This window comes from Mesoplodon mirus, assembly GCF_964341445.2.
Source record: "Mesoplodon mirus genome assembly, chromosome: 16".
NCBI lineage: Eukaryota > Metazoa > Chordata > Mammalia > Artiodactyla > Ziphiidae > Mesoplodon > Mesoplodon mirus.
Window position 1 is genome coordinate 4,677,610 of NC_138992.1, and position 18,665 is coordinate 4,696,274.

Here is an 18,665-nt window from a genome sequence, read left to right on the forward strand (position 1 = left end):
ACAGGTCTGTTCTCTATGAAGGAACCCTATGATTGTTGATTACTGAATCTGTTTTTTTTTGTTTTTTTGTTTTTTGCCTATGACTTGATGCCTAGTAGGTGATTCATAAGAATTTAATGAATTAATTAATATATTTTATAGCAAAACCCATAGAAACATATTAATCTGGAGATATGGTTAAGGCTTACACTCATCTCTATGGGCACTAAAACAAAATATTCAGTATTCCATGTACAGAAGGGTCAAGTAGCAAGTAAGAAAAACATTTGCTTTCTTTCAAATGGCAATAAAAATGACAACTAAAATGCAGCCCTTTATTGATGTATCATCCATCTGATGCACTTCAAAAATTGAAGGTGCCAGTATGTTCACAACTCTTTGGATATTCCACAAACGGGCTTGTGTCTCTAAATGCCCTGTTGGCAGACGTGCCAGCGTGCCTCTCCCGTCTCATATTGTCCAAGAAGCTCTGAGATTCCACAGTGGACCAGGGTCCTTTTCTGAATGCCAGGCTAGGAGAAAACTAGGTTTCTTGGTCTCTTGCTCTGGGCTTCTCGTGGCCATGCTGGTGCTCTGTTAAAGGTGATTCTCTAGAGTTCTGAGAAGGCTCATCCTCTCAATGGTGAACTTGCTTCTACAAGCATCCCTACAGACCTCGTGGGCACAAGCCTCGGAACCCCAATGCCATTGCTCTACAAAGCACAGCCTTTGTGCCAGGATAGATGGGTCCACAGAGCTTTTCAGGTCACCATGTAACAAAACCAGCCTTCTGCTTACAAACCCCTTGCCCGTGGGCAACATCCAGAGTCATCATTTCAGGCCCCAGCTTTCTTCAAAGTCCTTCTACTTCCAGGAACAAGTTTTCCATGCCTGATCCACACAGTGTGTTAATACCTCCTACATCAGGAGAAGTCTGTCCCAGTGTAACAGACCTCCTCAACTTCCAAACTCCAGAAAAAGTCATCGAGATCTTGGTCTCTTTGCTCCCAGAATTTCCTCCTCTCTCGAAGCAGACTGTTCCACTTGTACTCCTGTGATAGGGTCTCCAGGAAAGGTAGCCGCCTTGATGGAATCACAGAAGGCCATGCCACACCTCTCTGCCCTGGCAGTGAGTGTGCAGTGGCCTTACCAATCTGACAAAGCTTATGTGATACTGAAGGTCATTCTGCTCATTCTCTGGAAAAGCAGTGAACACCTGCTTCAGGTGGCTTTTGTCTTCTGCCTACTCTTTGAAACAGTTAGAAACAATAAACCTTGGCTTCAAGGTGACTTTCTGTCCTTCCTCTTCCTAGAAATAGCCAGACAGTTATCTAGTGTAAAGAGTCATCATCATTATCATCTTCGTCTTACCAGGAAATCTGCTTGGGTTTTGAGAATTTCACAGTTATACATACAGCTCTTTAGTTCTCATCTCATCTGAGTCTGACATTCATCACGTAAAATAAGCTGGGCGTGACTCTTGCTTCACTTAAGCTCCTATTTACTGTCCTGCCCAAGGCCACATAGCAAGAAAGTAGTGGGGCAAGTCTAGGACCCCTATTTTTGCTTTGCTGAGGAGATCCTGTTCTAAACCATATAAACTCCAAGGTTCTGACCTTGAGTTGCTCATAATCTGACTTGGCTTTTTCAACTTCCATGAACTCTAATGTTTTGGAAGTTTCTCCCATATGAATGTGGCCTGGGTTCGAAGAAATGCTGTGATAGCTTCTTAGAATCTTTGTTTTCAAATAGCCCAGACCTCACCCAGCTGTCCTCAGGCCTGGAGGGCTGGAAGGGGCCCCCCAGAGTTTTGACTGCTTAGCACAAACCTGATTCTCTGGGGAGCTCCTTTGTACTGGCAGAGCCATGACCATGTTCCCAGAGTGGGAGTGAGATTCAGTCTACAAGTCAATGCCCATGAGAGCTCCCTGGCTTGGACTCTGGGGTAGAGGGTCCATGTCAGATAAGCAGCACCTGTGCTTTGTAATCTGTGCTCACAGAGCCCCCTGGGGCTGGAGGGGGCTCTCAGCAGAGGGAAGGTAACTTGAGTTGTAAGCATTTAGAGGCACATAAGATATGCAAAGTATCGGTATCACTCTTTTAGGGGGAAAGAAACAGCAGAACCTAAAAGATTTTTACTCTTGCTTTCTGGTTGGCAGCTCCAGATTAAACTGTTGGGACAGTGGGAGCCGTTGAAGAGGTCCTCTCTCTCATCTCTCTGCTCCCTGTCTTCTACTCCCCTCCTCTTCCTTCTATCCCCTTCTCTTGCCCCTCCCACCTTCTTTCCATCAGACTTGTTTTCCCTCAAGGTTCTAACCCTCCTTTCAGATACTCATCCATGGTATCAACCCTGACACATACAAAAGAAGACAGATATTTAGGAAGACTAAGCAACACCTTCTCATTGGACCCCTGGTCTGGTCTCCAAACAATAAGTAAAAACAGTCTAAAGATAATCTTGAGGTTTATCCATGTTGCTGTAAATAGCACCGTTTCATTCTTTTTTAATGGCTGAGTAATATTTCATTATATATATATATATATATATATATATATATATATATATATATATATACCACACATCTTCTTTATCCATTCCTCTGTCAGTGGACATTTAGGTTGTTTCTGTGACTTGGCTATTGTAAATAGTGAAGTAAGTCAGACAAGGGAACACAAATATATAATATCACTCATATGTGGAATCTAATTAAAAATGATATAAATGAACTTATTGACAAAACAGAAACAGACTCACAGATTTCAGTAACTTATGGTTACCAAAGGGGAAACAAAGAGGGGGGATAAATTAGGAGCTTGGGATTAATTTACACACACTACTATATATAGAGTGGATAACCAGTGGGAACCTACAGTATAGCACAGGGAACTCAATGTTCTATAATAGACTATATGGGAAAATAATCTGAAAAAGAAGGAATGTATGTATATATATATGACTGAATCCCTTTGCTGTACACCTGAAGCTAACACAACATTGTAAATCAACCATACTCCAATAACATTAAGGGAAAAAAAAGTGTCAGAATATTTGAAATAACACTTGGGATATACCGAGACATGTTCTTTTCACCAATGAAAAGTTAGAAAGGGATAAAAAAAAAAAAAAGATGAGTTTGTGATTTCAACAACAAAGACAACAAAACAGTCTAAAGAGAAAAATGGCTTTTTACCCCACTGCTAGGAAGCGGCAGCCTCCCAAGGTATGAGCAAGTTCTTTCAGAGTAGAGAGAGCAGGCACTGCCCTCACCTCTAGGTGCCCGGAACCTGGTGCATAAGAGGGTGAGGAGAACAAGGTGTGAACGAGCACCCTCTGTCTGCCAAGGAAGGTCCTGCAAATGAGCCAGTCATAGAAAGTTCAGGAAGTGGCCTTGCTGAGGGGAAGAAAGGAAGCTTTCCTTCAGCATGTCAGGAAGAGAGCCAGGATAATGAGCAAGGTGTCCAAGTGTGGGCTGTCATTGTTGAAGAAGGGAGGATCCCAGTGGGAACAAAGCAGGCAGGCACTGTCCCAGTGATGCCCACAACCCCAGAGGGTGTCTTGTGATCAGTGAACCTTCCTTTGCAAGGAGGCACCTGTTTTGTGCCCTACTTACTAGTGATGAGAAAATGCCACAGAAAGTCTCACAGGGCATCAGAAATGCCTTATCCTGGGCTTAATGAGGCACCTTGGGATGCCACGATCTTCTGTAAATACTGCTGAGTCCTGTGATCTAGTTTGTCAATCTGCTCAAAATCAGAGGAGCTCCATCTCCCATAGGTATGTAGCCGGTGGAAATGTATTCAACAGAAAGTGCTACGACCTTTCTTGAAACACAATGAAAAAGTCATCCTACCGCATTTTGCATGCCTAGGACATGCTTGATCTTCAGATCTTGATTTATCTTTTCCTCTTCTGTCTACGCTGATCCCAGAAGGTCAGTGTGTGGAGATGCCTGTTTTTCACATGGAAAGCCGCTGTTACAAGGAGTGATGTCACTTGCCCAAGAAGGCAAGTGATTGAACTGTTTTGCTGGCTGTCCCTCCAGGTCCTAGACGGCTCAGTGTTGCTCTGACCTTCAGAGTATTTACCCCATCCATCCTCTGCCACATTGTCGGTCTGGCTTATAGATCAACCAGGCCTTGACAGTGATAGAAAAAGGGCTGGTGCAGCAAATAAAAACAGAAGGACATTTGCACGCAAGGATCACTTCTGTTGAAAAGCCACATCAGTTTGAATCCAACAGGTCTAAATAGGGCTGTGTCAGGCCAGAAATTTTATCTCCTTCACGATGAAGTGCAAATTGGAGCATGAACATCTACGCAGCCTTGGAAACGACCTGGGATTTTACATTTCTTTTTCCCTACTCTGAAGCTACAATGCAGGTGTTAAGTGTCACTGTGCATGGGGAGGTGACAGTAACCCTTTGTCCCTGTTTCCAAGGGACTGTTCCAGCCAGCTGGGGACACTGCATTAGGCACTCAAGCCGTTTTCCTTTTCTGGTTGGGCTTTTTACAAATTTTCTTGCTTCCCTTTGCAATCACACTATTTCCATTTTTCAGTAGAGCTGTATAGCATACCTGTCTTTTGCTAGGAAATGGGTGCATTTTATTCATTCACCCAAGATGTCTTTTCTCAGTTGTTAAGTAGGTAGATGTGAGGATGAATCCACACAACGCCTCCTCCTATAGCGACTGTCATGACACCTCCCTCCTCTTCTTTGAGGCTTGGTCTCTTCATCTGTGGTGAAAACTTACCCTAGCAATTTTCTGTGAGGATTAAGGAAAGAAACACATTTGAAAAGCACTTTGGAAACTGTGAAATACCACTTGGCCATTATTATGAATGAGTTATCTTTGCTTTATATTATATAAATAGTACCATTATTTATTTTAGAAGATTTCCATATTTTTCCAACTCTGCAGTTTGTGTGTTAAGTGATTTGGAAGAATTCACCCATTTTCTCTTCATAGTAACCCTGGTCAGTGGATGCAGGAAGATCTCTTAACCTCCTTGAGTAGGTTTATCTTCTTGAAATTCAACTTAACTTTGAGACAATGTTTAGGGATTAAGGTACATTTAGAATGCACTGGAAGACATAGGATTGAGCAAGTTCCTTAGAAAACTGGATATCTAATGTAATTAGAATTAGCACATTGATCTAAAACAGAGCATCCTTCATATCCTATGTGCTGTGCACACAACACTTTCAGGAGAGAGAGATTCTGTGGACGCTAGGATATCCTTGTAGAAGACCAATTTCTGTTTTTATCTCTCTGCTTTTCTCATTATTTTCAGGAGAGGGGGATTATGGAAGGCTTTATGAAGGAGGGGTTATGTGAGCAGGTAAAGAATTTAGCGGGTACTAATCTCCAGCCAAGGGACACTGCCCACTGCACGGCAAGTGATTTAGCCGAGATCCTATGACTTATAAAGGACTGAAGAAGGTTCTTTCTGAGATGCCAGCCCGATTCAGTGACCATAAATCTTGTGTGATGGAATCACATTCATCTGTGGCTTTTGGTCTTTGGGAATTGGAATGCAGTTTGGGGCCATTGTTTTCCTTGAGCTGGACTGACCCCCAAGGAGGCCGCAGATCCAGGCCAGGACGGGAGTCATGAGCTGCTACTGGTTCTTGTTTTGCAGACAGCGGCAGCCTGCACTCAGCCTGTGTCCACGAGAGCACTGTGCACAGCCGAGTCTTTCAGATCTTATACAGGAACGAAGAGGTGCCCATCAACGATGCCGTGATCTTCCGAGCTCATTTGCTCTTAGATGGTGAAAGGGTAAGTCCCGGAATCTTCCACCAGCCACGAATGGCTGTTCCCTCCTGTGCCTTTTGTATCCAGTGCTAGGAGAATGGGACGTGAAGGAGACGTTGTACATTTGCTCTGAAATCTGACAGATTGGGACTGGGGATTTCAGAGCGTTCCTGCACCTCCTGATTTATTCCTTTTTGTACTCATGCTTCCGTTCATATACTTGCTGGTTTCATGTTCCAAGCGGGTCCCACTGACTAACTTGCTGACTGTCTCACTCATTCCTCCTTCGCCCATTTGCTCATCTTTCTGGGCCTCCGTCAGCAGGTCAATCAGCAGGTGTTTGCTGAGCATCTGCTTTGTGCAGGGCTTGGGGCGGGCCCTCAGATGATGGACAAAGCTGAAGAAGGCAGCAGGGCCGATCCCTCAAAGGATGGATGCTCCATCAGATAAACAGATATACAGACAGGCACTGGTAGCTGAAATGCACTGTGCCAGCTGCATGTGCAGAAGAACAAGGGGCACCAAGGTTGGAGATGAGCTCTGTGGGAGGACATCAACGGCTTCACAAAGGAGCTGGCTTTGAGATGCTGGGACTAAGAGTTCATCACACTAAGAAAGAAAAAGGGCATCCTGTACATGGGGGAGCAGCATGAGTCAAGGCCCAGAGGCCTTGGAGAAAGTTGACTGAACATTTCCTGTTTATGAGATTAACATCTGATAGTAACCTGATAGTAACATCAGATGTTTCAAAATTTATGGTTACTGGGGGGAAAGGGGAGGGAGGGATAAATTGGGAGATTGGGATGGACATATCCACACCACTATATATTAAATAGGTAACTAACAAGGACCTACTGTATAGCACAGGGAACTCTACTCAATACCCTGTAATGACCTATATGGGAAGAGAATCTAAAAAAGAGTGGCTATATGTATATGTATAACTGATTCACTTTGCTGTACACCTGAAACTAACACAACATTGTAAATCAACTATACTCCAAAAACATTCAAAAAATTAAAAAAATCACTTGTACCTTTAAAAAAAGTCAGATGTTTCAAAAGAAAATCTGAAGTCTCAACTGTTTTCTCACTCTCCCAGCCCCACCTCGAATCCCCTTTACCGCATTCCAGCTGGCCATTCCCTGCTAGAGTATCTTTAAAGATGTGGAAGTATACTCCTACTTTAGGAGAGCCTAATCAGAGACATGTCGCCTACGGGCATCCCCTACAGGCGTTATAGCACGCATAACGACTTCTACTGGCCTTCTAATACTCCTCTCATGTCCTATGGCATTTTTTTAAGTTTTATATTCAGTTGACTTTTTAAAAAATATATATTTATTTATTTATTTGGCTGAGCCAGGTCTTAGGTGCAGCATCCGGGATCTTTGTTGCTGCGCACGGGATCTTTAGTTGCGGCATGCAGGATCTTTTAGTTGCGGCATGCGAGATCTAGTTCCCTGACCAGGGATCGAACAGGCCCCCTCCATTGGGAGCACGGAGTCTTAACCACTGGACCACCAGGGAAGTCCCTCCCATGGCTTTTTGTCCACATCTTTTGTGCTTGAGGTAGTGACGAGTTCCCCTGTGTGGCTCCATGTGAAAAGCTGTCACTGATTCTTCATTTATGAATCCATGCATTCATCAAAGATCTGTTGAGCACCTACTGTGGGCTAGAGATAAAAATCATGAACAAGAAAATACGCCTGGTGTCTGAGAGCTTATGTTTTAACATGAGATCAATACATCACCATGCAATCAAATAAATACATCCTGTATATTCTATTGCTGAGCCTTCCCACTGCTTCTCGCTCAGCTCACTCATCCATGAGATACACTCACACAGATAATAAGAGTAGGAATTTTCACCCCTGTTGGAGGTCTTGTGAAACTACAGCTGGGCCCAAAGTGGAAGAGAACTCATGGCAGGCGCACTCTGCGAGACTTCATGCTGCCTCCTGATAGATACTCAGATTTCCAAGAGCTCAGCTTCAACACAACCTTCACACGAGATGGCGATTACTTCCTGGAGGGGAAGTGACAGACAGGAGAGCTCCCTGAGCAGCCAACACTGAGCTGAGGCCACATGCTGAGCAGGGGCCAGGCATCCTGGGAGGAGGGCACAGCTAGGACAAAGGCTGTGAGGTGGGAATGAGGAGGTGCTGAGGAGTCCTGCAGGGACTAACCCCGAGGTACCCAGCCATCATCATTGGTTGCTTTCCCTAAGTTCCCCCACACCTTCGTAAATCAACTCTTTTTAATGAACTGAGTGCATCATCTACTCCTTTACTGGACTCTGGTGGACACAGGTAGTTTAGGAAAAGATACTGGAGCTGGTTTTGAGGGTTAAGGGACTCCCAGTTGGGCTTCATGCACAAGCTCAGCTTCCCCGAATTCTACTAAGAGAAAGTCACTTGATTTCTCATGGGCTGTTGTCCTTTGGCACGTTGATCTCAAAGACCTTCCTGGGCAGAATGGTTGTGACTGGAGGCTGGGTTTGGACATTACTCAGGTCTCTTGGTCATTATTCCATCTTAATTCCATCAGACTCTTCTTCCTGCCCCTAACAGTTTAAAGCTTTTCAAGGTTAATGTTTCCCAGCACTCAAGTTTAGCATCACGCAAGTTTGCAACAAGCCATAGTTCAGAGGTTGAACAGGGAGTGTGTTTGCCAGCATGGGTTGTAGTCTTGTACATATTTTGTACAAGACTTTGTTCATATGGTACATATTGTTTACTTCTGCATATAAAATCGCTTATCTCTACAAGCTAATAATTTATTATTGTGTTGGGGGTAATCCATATGGCAGCAAACAACATTATCATTAATCATTACATCCAAATCAGTGACAATTAAAGTTAATTGGATAAGTTCATAAAAGCTGTATCTCTGGAATGCATGCATTAGCTCTAGTGAATGTCTGTTTATGGCAGCCAAAGCACCGTATAGCCAGTTGGCCAGAGTTCATGGTCTTGCATGTACGTAGCCATCAACGTGAGTGGTAGGTGTATACGATGCCAACACATCAAGCGTACCGTTTCCTGTGCTATGGGAAGTGCAGACGTGGAGAAGATTCAGTCCACACAGTTAGTGCCCAAGTAACTGTAAGAGATAACCATGGACAGAACCAATCACAGCTTAAGGCACAAATGTTTTCATAAAAGTTGCAAAGAATCCGGGAGTGTGGAGTAGGATAGGTATATTATTTATATACACTTTGTGTAACACCCCCCCAGAAGATTTGGGAAGGCTGACAAAATACACAGAATAGTAAAAGGGAAAAAATAGCAATAGAGTGAGCCAAAGAAGAGGAAAAACACAAAAGGGAACTACAGCCTGAGTTAAATGTAACAGACCAAAATGCGCAAGCATAGTTCTGGACCTTTGCAGATGTTGGCCCACACATGCAGTGCTGAGCTTCCCAGCAGACAAGGCAGAGAAGATACAGTTATTAGCAACGAGATGCTTAATGTCCTGAAGAGGAAGAGGAACATGTTACATAAAATAATCTTTGTGGACAAGGTTGCATTTTTTTTTTTTTGGTACACGGGCCTCTCACTGTTGTGGCCTCTCCCGTTGGGGAGCACAGGCCATGGCTCATGGGCCCAGCCGCTCCGCGGCAGGTGGGATCTTCCCTGACCGGGGCACGAACCCGTGTCCCCTGCATCGGCAGGCGGACTCTCAACCACTGCGCCACCAGGGAAGCCCAAGGTTGCATTTTTTAATTGAAGTGTAATTGATTTACAATGTTGTGTTAATTTCTGGTGTACAGCAAAGTGATTCAGTTATATATATGTATTCCTTTTCATACTCCTTACCATTATGATTTATTACAGGAGATTGAATATAGTTCCCTGGACTATACAGTAGGACCTTGTTGTTTATCTATTTTATATATAGTAGTTTGCATCTGCTAATCCCAGACTCTCAGTTTATCCCTCCTCCACCCCCTTCCCTTTTGGTAACCATAAGTTTGTTTTCTATGTCTGTGAGTCTGTTTCTGTTTTATAAATAAATTCACTTGAGTCATATTTTAGATTCCACATATAAGTGATATCTTATGGTATTTGTCTTTCTCTGTCTGACTAACTTCACTTAGTATGATAATCCCTAGGTGCATTCATGTTGCTGCAAATGGCAATATTTCATTCTTTTTTATGGCTGAGTAACATTCCACTATATATATATATATATATATATATATATATATATATATATATATATATATATATATACATACCACATCTTTATCCATTCACCTGTCGATGGACATTTAGATTGCTTTCATGTCTTGGCTATTGTGAATAGTGCTGCTATGAACATTGGGGTGCATGTATCTTTTCGAATAAGAGTTTTCTCCAGATATATGCCAAGGAGTGGGATGGTTGCATTTTTATGGGCTCCAAAAAGAAAAGCATTTCTCAACGTATGATCCCTAGATGCACCATGTCCTAGTCCCCTGGCAGTACTTTTTTAAAATGCACATTCTTAAGCCCAGCCCAGACCTAGCCCAGGCAGTCTGACCACAAAGCCTGTGTTTGTGACCAGTATGCAGGCCTGGGGGTGGAGTTAGTGGACGAAGGAGTCCTTTAGGTGGTCAGGCCCATAGTAAGTTGGAAATAACGATAATAACTAATATTTGTTGAGAATGGCCTTTGTTCACACAGTGTGTTAAGCCCTTTATGTGCATTTTCTTACATAGTCACACAATAGCAGTGATCTAAGGGGTAAGTGTAATCATTTCACCCCCATTTTACAGATGAAAAAACAAACCTAGAGAGGTTGATTGGCCCAAGGTCACACAGATACTTAATAAATGGAGAGCCAAGCTTTGTACCCGTGTAGCTTGACTTCCAAAGCTGCTTTCTTATCTCCCCAGCTATGATGCAGCTCAGGAGAGAAGTTCATAAAGGGGGAGAAGATACAAGGGTTACTGCTGTTATGAGCAGAGTTGAAATCAGCTAGCGTGAGACTGTACAACCCACAGCACAGATGAGACCCTGGGAAAGGCTGAAGAAGTGAGGAAGCCTTGACTGAATCTGGGCTTTGGAGCCACTAACTAGTTAGGCCTTGGCAGTGTCTTTCCTACAGCAAGTCTCAATTTCTTCATTTATAAGTGAGGCCAATATGTCTTAATTCACAGTTTCATCCACATTAAATAAGATAGTATATGACCGTGGTAGCTGTCCTGTGTAGTACCTGCTACATAGTAACTCTTCTGTAAATCCTAGCTGCTGTTCTTATTTCCACTACTATGTGAAACTGATGCCCGATGCTAAAAAAGTCATCTACCTGGGAGGTTGAGGTTAGCTGATGTAAGCTATTATATATAGGATGGATAAACAACAAGGTTCTACTGTAGAGCACAGGGAGCTCTATTCCATAACCTGTGATAAACCATGATGGAAAAGAATATGAAAAAAGAATGTATATATGTATGTATAACTGAATCACTTTTCTGTACAGCAGAAATGAACACAACACTGTAAATCAACTATACTCCAATTTTAAAAAATCGCCCTTGAAAGGAAGCAATCCTTTTAACGAAAATAAGGTAGGGCAATGGAAGGGCATGCGTGCGTGAGTGTATGCGTGTGTGGGCGTGCATGTGTGAATGTATGTGTTTGGAGGAAGGGGCACGTAGCCAACAGCCAATGAAGAAAAATGAGTGGTTAGAGAAACCAGTGACTGCATTCTGGGGCATCTTGCAATTAAAGATTTATTGAGACATCAGTGAAGTCATAGCCAGGCTCCATCTAGCCACAGCTGATCTTGGGCCTGGATTTCTCTCCTTGTTCTAAAAAAATTGCAGCAAGTTTAAAACTGGAGCTTACAGCGAATTTTTGTTAAGTAGGCAAATGCATGCTTGGAGGTGGTTAGGAGGACTTGCTCTGCCAGTCTCATTTCCCAGGAACTGGTGACAAGAGGCTGTGTTGCTTGGGTTGTGTGTATGAAGCGGGGTGAGTGATTATGCAAAACAAAGCTAGGAGAGGAAGTTATTCATAGCGCTTGGATTGAGCAAAATGTTAACTTTTAAATGCTTAAAAAAATTTTTTTAAACAAATTTTAAAACCCTGGGGAGCTAAAGATAAATTCCATCCATATGTCTCTGCCTGAGCTATGCTTCACCAGGAACATGTTTCCAAAGAGGCCTTTGGGTAAGAGATTTCCATCCCTACAGAATGAGGATATTCTTGCAAAGAAACAAAAACCAAGGGGTGGGGGGTGGAGAAGAGCTTTATTTATCCTTTAAGACACACAAATACTTTCCGTGGGCCGGACCTTGTCCCTGGAGCTGGGGATCCAGAACGGATTAAGACTAGTCTCTCCCTTAACGATACCGGATTACAGGGGATACTGGGTAAGAAAATGGCCTGGGGGGATTTAGCCACAGTCAGATGGATTTTGTCAGAGAGTCCCCTGAGCCCGATCCAAATGGAGCTTCTGAATGCCAGCCCAGCATGGCCAGATCCATGGATTGTTTTTTCAGAAGCTGGAAACCTGCAATGGAAATGTGCAATTGCCTGATTTTTAGATGTTTTCTACTTGTTCAAAACATTGTAAAAAATACTATCAGGACTAAACAAAAGGTGTCTGCAGCTAATATTTGTCTCATGGGCTTATAACGCAAAAATTATAAAGCTGAGACAATTTTATAGGAAGTGTTGAATGGTGGGATAGGAAAAAAACAGGGTTTTGTGGGTCACAGAGGAGAAGGGGTCCATCCCGCGTGGCTGTGGGGAGGAGATTACGCCCTGTAACAGGGGTGCAGTACTTATCTGGGTTTCCTGAGTAGGGACATCAGCTAGATTTGGTACTTATTAGCAAGTGACTGTCCTGGAGGTGGGGATGAGGTGTTAAGTTTGGGAAAAGAAGAGGCGTGGGTTACCATCTCTTAGATGTACCTGAGAAACTGGCAGGTAGAACAAATAGATTCCGATACTAATTAATGAAAACTGATTTTTTTTAAAAAGCTAAGAATGGAAACAGTCATGGATAGGACATGAAATGCTAAAGTGTCTGAAAGCATAAATGGTTAGATGTAATGGATCTCAAGACAAAAGTGAAGGATACGCTTTCATGTAAAGCTGAGACGCCTTGGGAACTGCCTTGACTTTTCTGAGCATCAGCTTCCTCTTCTAGGAACCTGAAGGACAGTGTCAGCCCCTCGAAGGTGCCAGCAGTAACACCACCTCCAACGTTTTCCCATCTCTAGAAAAGTGGGGTTTCCTCTCTGCAAATTCACTGCTCCAACCTTTCCAAAGCACGTGCCACAGAACACTTCACTACTGCTTCAGAGGATTCCAGATCAAATCTGTTCTGGAAATAAGGTGCTCAAAAGTCCTGCAATCTAGAAAACTCACTTAACATTCTTTTCCTGCAAATCGGCTTTTCCCCAAATTTGACGTAAATCCCTTCCTTCTACTGTCCACGTAATACAGGCACCACATTTAACTAGAATTCCACAGAACATGCATGGAAATTCTGCTTTACACATAAATGACGTTAATTTTGCTGTGAGCTCCTTCTTCTAAACTTTGGGAAACCGGCTGGCTACATGTTTCATTTGGACCAGTCCTTAAACTTTGTTTCTCTTCTAGGTGGAAGAGGCACTAAGTGAAGTCGATTTCCAACTCAAGGTGGATTTGCACTTTACAGACAGTGAACAACAGTGAGTGTCCTTGGAATCCTTGAATCATGATAATACAGTTTCCTTTGCCCAACACTTTTCCAGCCCTGAGGTATCCTGATGGCCATGACCTCAGAACATCCCTTAGAAACCCGGTTCTTGATCAGCTACAGAAACGAGGGCAAGGCATATCTATGTGGTCACTTAGAGCTGCATGCATTTTAGGCAGGTAGCTCAGAGGCTGCAGGCACAGAGAACTCCTGACTTCCTGCTTTATGAACTGGCACCTTATATCCGAACCCGCCTCCATACACTTGCGATGCAGTATTAATTAACTCTTTAGACTAATGACCATATGAGGCTGCAGATCTCAAGGCCCCCTTCTGACTCAAAGGAGATCTGGCTGGGATCCTCATTCAGACATCTGAATGGATTCATCAGGATCCATCCTGATCCTCATTCAGACATCTGAATGTCTGCTATGATGTTTCAACTTTCTGAAAATTGAAAATCCATTGACGTACATTGAAAATCCATCAGCTTCCTGCTTATCGGATTCAATAAGCAGGAAGCAACCCTCCTCCTTCTCATAACTTCTCCCTTTAAGCTGGTTCGGTGGCCTCTTCCTCCTACCCTGGGGTGGACAGTCGTGTCGCAGGCTGTTCTTTCATGTCATGAATAGATAGTCCTTTTTTTCAGCTATGAAAAAGTCCAGTCGAATGTATTACCAAAACGCCAAACTCTCATCCAATTTATAACTTCTTTTCACTGACGCTGCGCCTTTGCTCCACTGCACCCCTGCTCCAGACGTTCTCGGGGTAGGAAACTCCCGCTGCAGCAGCTGGGTATGTTGAGCAGCTTGATACAGCTTCCTGTCTTCCCCCTGGGGTGTGTGGGTCTTGCAGGGCCAGGCACAGGGAGGAGGGAGGAGATTGCAGGTGGGGCAGGGAGTCATACCTGATGGGTTCAGTTGCAAGCAGGGCTCTTAACGTGGTAGATGCTCACTCACCGCTTTCTCTGCTCTTGGGGTGTTCTTGTGCCTTCCATGGAGCTGTACCCGTTAGGCGGGCTCCCTCTCCCCCAGCCTCTGCTGTTCTTTGATAGAATGATGCCTCCTATGGTTGGGTCATTCTCTCCTTGCAGGAAGCTCTTTTGGCAGATTCTCCTCCGAAGAATGCACATCTGGCTCTTGGGAAATGGACACAAGCACTTTCATCCTCATCTCACACTGGTGGGGACCCCCGCCCCAGTGCTGCTGACTCTTCTTTGGCCAATCCAGCCACCCTCAGCTTCTCTCCTGAGGGCCTTTGCAGGATAAGTCCGGCACCAGGGCCTGTGTTCCCCCAGGGGGCACAGAGCACGCTCACATGAAGACTCCCCTCATGAAGCTGAAGGTGAAAATGGAGGCCCTTCTTTTCCATCTGTTCTTTTAGCAGAATCTCAGCACAGTCTGACCACTTTGGGGAAATTAATTCTCCCTTCTGAGCTCTACAACCTCTTCAGCAAATGCTTCGCCTTCTCCAGTGGAGGATGGGAGACCAGGTGGCCAAGGGGCTAGTGCGGGCGGAATGGTTGCCCAACCCCTTCAAATTTCAGAGTCACTGTTAGCACTTTGGCTCCCTTCCCAAGGACTATCCCATCCCCGAGATGGGTCTGATTGTTATGGGAGTTTTCATAACACGGGGCATTGAATCAGAGGGGATCTGAACCACATATGGACCACTACTAAAATGTCAGAAACCTGATTGTGTCTGTGCTTTGAGAATAGACATCTGCTGATGTGTATGTACTGTAGGTGGTCACGCCTCACCTCTGGGCTGGCCGGAGGATCTGTCCAAGGTCCTGCCATTGCGCCTGGGCTCAGCATCACAGATCCCTCACTCTTGGGGTCTTTATCTGGACCCCAAGCCCCTCTGGACACCTGCTTCTCTCATCACTTCTGCTTACCTCTTGGTGGGATGGTGGATGCTTGAGAAATCTCATCTTCCTCACACCATCTCCAGGACTTATTATTCTAGCACTGTACTGAACTCAGAAGCCCCATAAGAGGCTGACCTTCTTTCGAAGCTATAAACTCAGAAATGAAGTCCTCGTCTCTATTGCTCTCATAGTCCCTCTCAACTATTTAGGGTTTCTATCATTCACTCATTTTATTAATTTTATTAACAACCCCTGCCCTATCTTCCTATGCCCCTTCATTCAGAGGTATTCATCCATAGCACCATGGTAGACATTTCCATTTGATCACAGAACCCTGCCATTGATCCCAAACCCAGCCTGGAAGTCATTCCCTACCCAGCTCTCCAGGCAGCCTCAATGGTAAGTTATGGTGGACACAATAAATGTGACCTTCTTACTGTCAAAACAGTAGTTAATGGAGAGGCTGTGTATAGGAGATTGGCCCAAAGAAAGTGTACGGAGTTCAGCAACAGGCTCTGTGCTCACTGACTATGAGAGACTGGGTGCATCCCTGCACTTTTCTAAATCTCAGTAGCCTCATTTATAAAATGGGCATCATTATAGATTCTGTACTTCATAGGTCTGTTATGAAGATTAAGAGAGGTAATACCTAAGCCAGGCCAAGGGCACGGATCAATGTCTTCTTCCTCTTTGTGGCTTCCTAGATGCAGGTGGGGCCAGTTTCCATGTGTCACTTCCTCCCTGTAGTACAAAGCACTTAACAATAATCAGAGCAGAGCGTTTTCATGGAGTATGCGGTTAGCTAACAGGAACAGGAAGCCAGAGGCTGGGGAAGAATTGAAAATGCCATATTTTTTCATTTTCATAAATTGGGTTTAAGGATGACAAGACATCTATAGCACATCCTGGGGATAGACCTTAGGCTTTGAAACATGACTCAGGCAGTCAGCTTCTTTGTAACCATTTAGGCTTGAGCAGGATCAAAATACAGAAGCGTGGCATCTAACGTCAGGGGCAGAAGGGCTCTTGATGTCCATCTCGTCCAGTGGTTCTCAACGTGGGTGGGACAGTTCTGTCCCTCAGGGGAATCTGGCCATTTCTGGGGACATTTTAAATTGTGACACGGGGGGTGGGTGGCTGCTACTGGCTTCTAGTGAGTAGAGTCCAGGGATGCTGCTAAACATCTCACAATGCCCAGGACTGCATCCTGGCTCCCCAGCAAAGCATTATTCAGTCCCCATATCAATATCACTGAGGGTGAAAAACAGTGCTCTAGTCTAACCTCACATTTGAACCTGCTACTCTGCAAAGACCCATGAACATGTGCTTGCACAGAGACAGGAGCTCACGTCTCCCCATTATATCCCATTCTGTCCCTGGACACTTCTGCTTATCAGGAAATTCCTCTTTACTTCAAGGGACAAGTCATCCTTTGTGCCTTCCTTCAGTTGCCCTCAAGTTCAGTCCTTGTAACCACGCATCAAAATTCTCAGTCTGGGGACTTCCCTGGTGGCGCAGTGGTTGAGAGTCCGCCTGCCGATGCAGGGGACACGGGTTCGTGCCCCGGTCCGGGAAGATCCCACATGCCGCGGAGCGGCTGGGCCCGTGAGCCATGGTCGCTGAGCCTGCACGTCCGGAGCCTGTGCTCCACAACGGGAGAGGCCACAGCAGTGAGAGGCCCGTGTACCGCAAAAAAAAAAAAAAAAAAAAAAAAAAATTCTCAGTCTGGATCGCAGTTCAGGTACACACGTCATCTCTTCCCCTTCAGTTGGACACCAGGGCTCTTTCTCTGTGTTTTGCATTTTCTGTTTGTTTGATTTTTTTGCTGGTTTATTTCCTTTATAAGAACCCAGGCATTTTCCTCTCAGTGCTATCCAGTTTACCTCTATGTTTTTTTTTTTTTCTAAATTAAGACCACCCCCTCCCCCAGAACTGAGTTGTTTTTTTTTAAACATCTTTATTGGAGTATAATTGCTTTACAATGGTGTGTTAGTTTCTGCTGTATAACAAAGTGAATCAGCTATACATATACATATATTCCCATATACCCTCCCTCTTGCGTCTCCCTCTCTCCCACCCTCCCTATCCCACCCCTCTAGGTGGTCACAGAGCACCAAGCTGATCTCCCTGTGCTATGCGGCTGCTTCCCACTAGCTATCTATTTCACGTTTGGTATTTTATCTCCATTAATTAGCTCTATTCATTTCAGGGCACAAAAGAGCTATCATCTCCCTCATTCTGAATTCTTTACTCCTATTAAAGTGGCTTAAATTCTTGTTAACATTTTTGACATCTTTGCTACCCTGACATGTATTTCACCCCCTGTTGTCCAAGCCCTAAGGATAGTCCTGTGATTTGCAGCAGCCTGTGTCTGAATGGATTCAAAGTAATTACGTGCAGTAGTGTAGAACAGACTGTGGAGGCAGACAGACCTGGGCCTAGCTTTTAGGTTTGGCCTTGTGACTTTGAACAAATCAGTTATAACTCATGTCGGCTTTACCTCCTCATCGATAAACGGAATTACATCAGTTAATACCTCATATGATTGTCGTGCACATTAAGGGAAAAAACGCCATGTTCAGTTCACAGTAAGGCCGCAATAAACAGTTGTCAGAATGATAGTGACTATGGATGTTAATGACTTCCTGAGACTCAGCAGAGGACACTCAATGCCCCTCCCCATCAGGCTTCTTCCTGGTAGGAGAGGAGGTCATCATTTGTGGGCTACTTTGGGGTCACGCTGGGCTCCGCTGATTTATTCGGCTCTTTTACCTGGCATTCACTTGCACCCAAGCTCTTAGCGACACGGATTTCCAGAAAGCAAAGCCCATTGGGTGGGGTCTTGGGAGTTTGCTCCCCTCACTGTCTTCTCTCTGTGTCTCTTGTCCTCATCTGTGGAAGAAGAAGCAGCTTCTCATCTGGACATCCTCCGAGCTCTCTGCTCTGTGCACAGAAGATGCTCCATCCAGGTTTCCCAAGGGGTCTGGTTCAGAGACGCCCAGAGAGCCTGAGTGATTGGTGTGCAGAGAAGGAGATGAGCCCTGGATGGCTTTTATTTAGAGAAAGATCAGCCCCATTTTTACAACCAAAGACTCTGTTAGGCTTTGCTTAGCAGCTGGTCTATCTCTTGGGAATCAGACACATACCGATTACAAAACGCTAGAGAGAAGGTAGGGGAGTCCTTGATGAAATTGATCAGACTCTTTATTATTCTTTGGGGGTCATTCATTTATTCATTCAGTCACATATCCCTTTTAATAAGGAAATATTTGACCAACTTCTACAATATGCCAGATTCTAAGTTTGGTGTTAGGGATACAAAAATGAAGTCGTTACAGTTCTTGCCCTTAAGAGGTAGGAGTCTAGTAGAAAACAC

The 18,665-nt window shown here is 44.4% G+C and overlaps 1 protein-coding gene across 1 annotated transcript in view; it reads left to right on the forward strand.

Annotated features, from left to right (window-relative positions):
* Window positions 1-18,665, forward strand: part of FAM135B (family with sequence similarity 135 member B) — a gene marked incomplete at both ends in the record, with an annotated part of 167,052 nt that overhangs the window by 67,533 nt on the left and 80,854 nt on the right. The window contains 2 exons of the mRNA XM_082600938.1: window positions 5,621-5,760; window positions 13,341-13,411. Coding sequence (XP_082457064.1) covers window positions 5,621-5,760; window positions 13,341-13,411 — 211 coding nt within the window. The remainder of the gene's footprint in view (window positions 1-5,620; window positions 5,761-13,340; window positions 13,412-18,665) is intronic.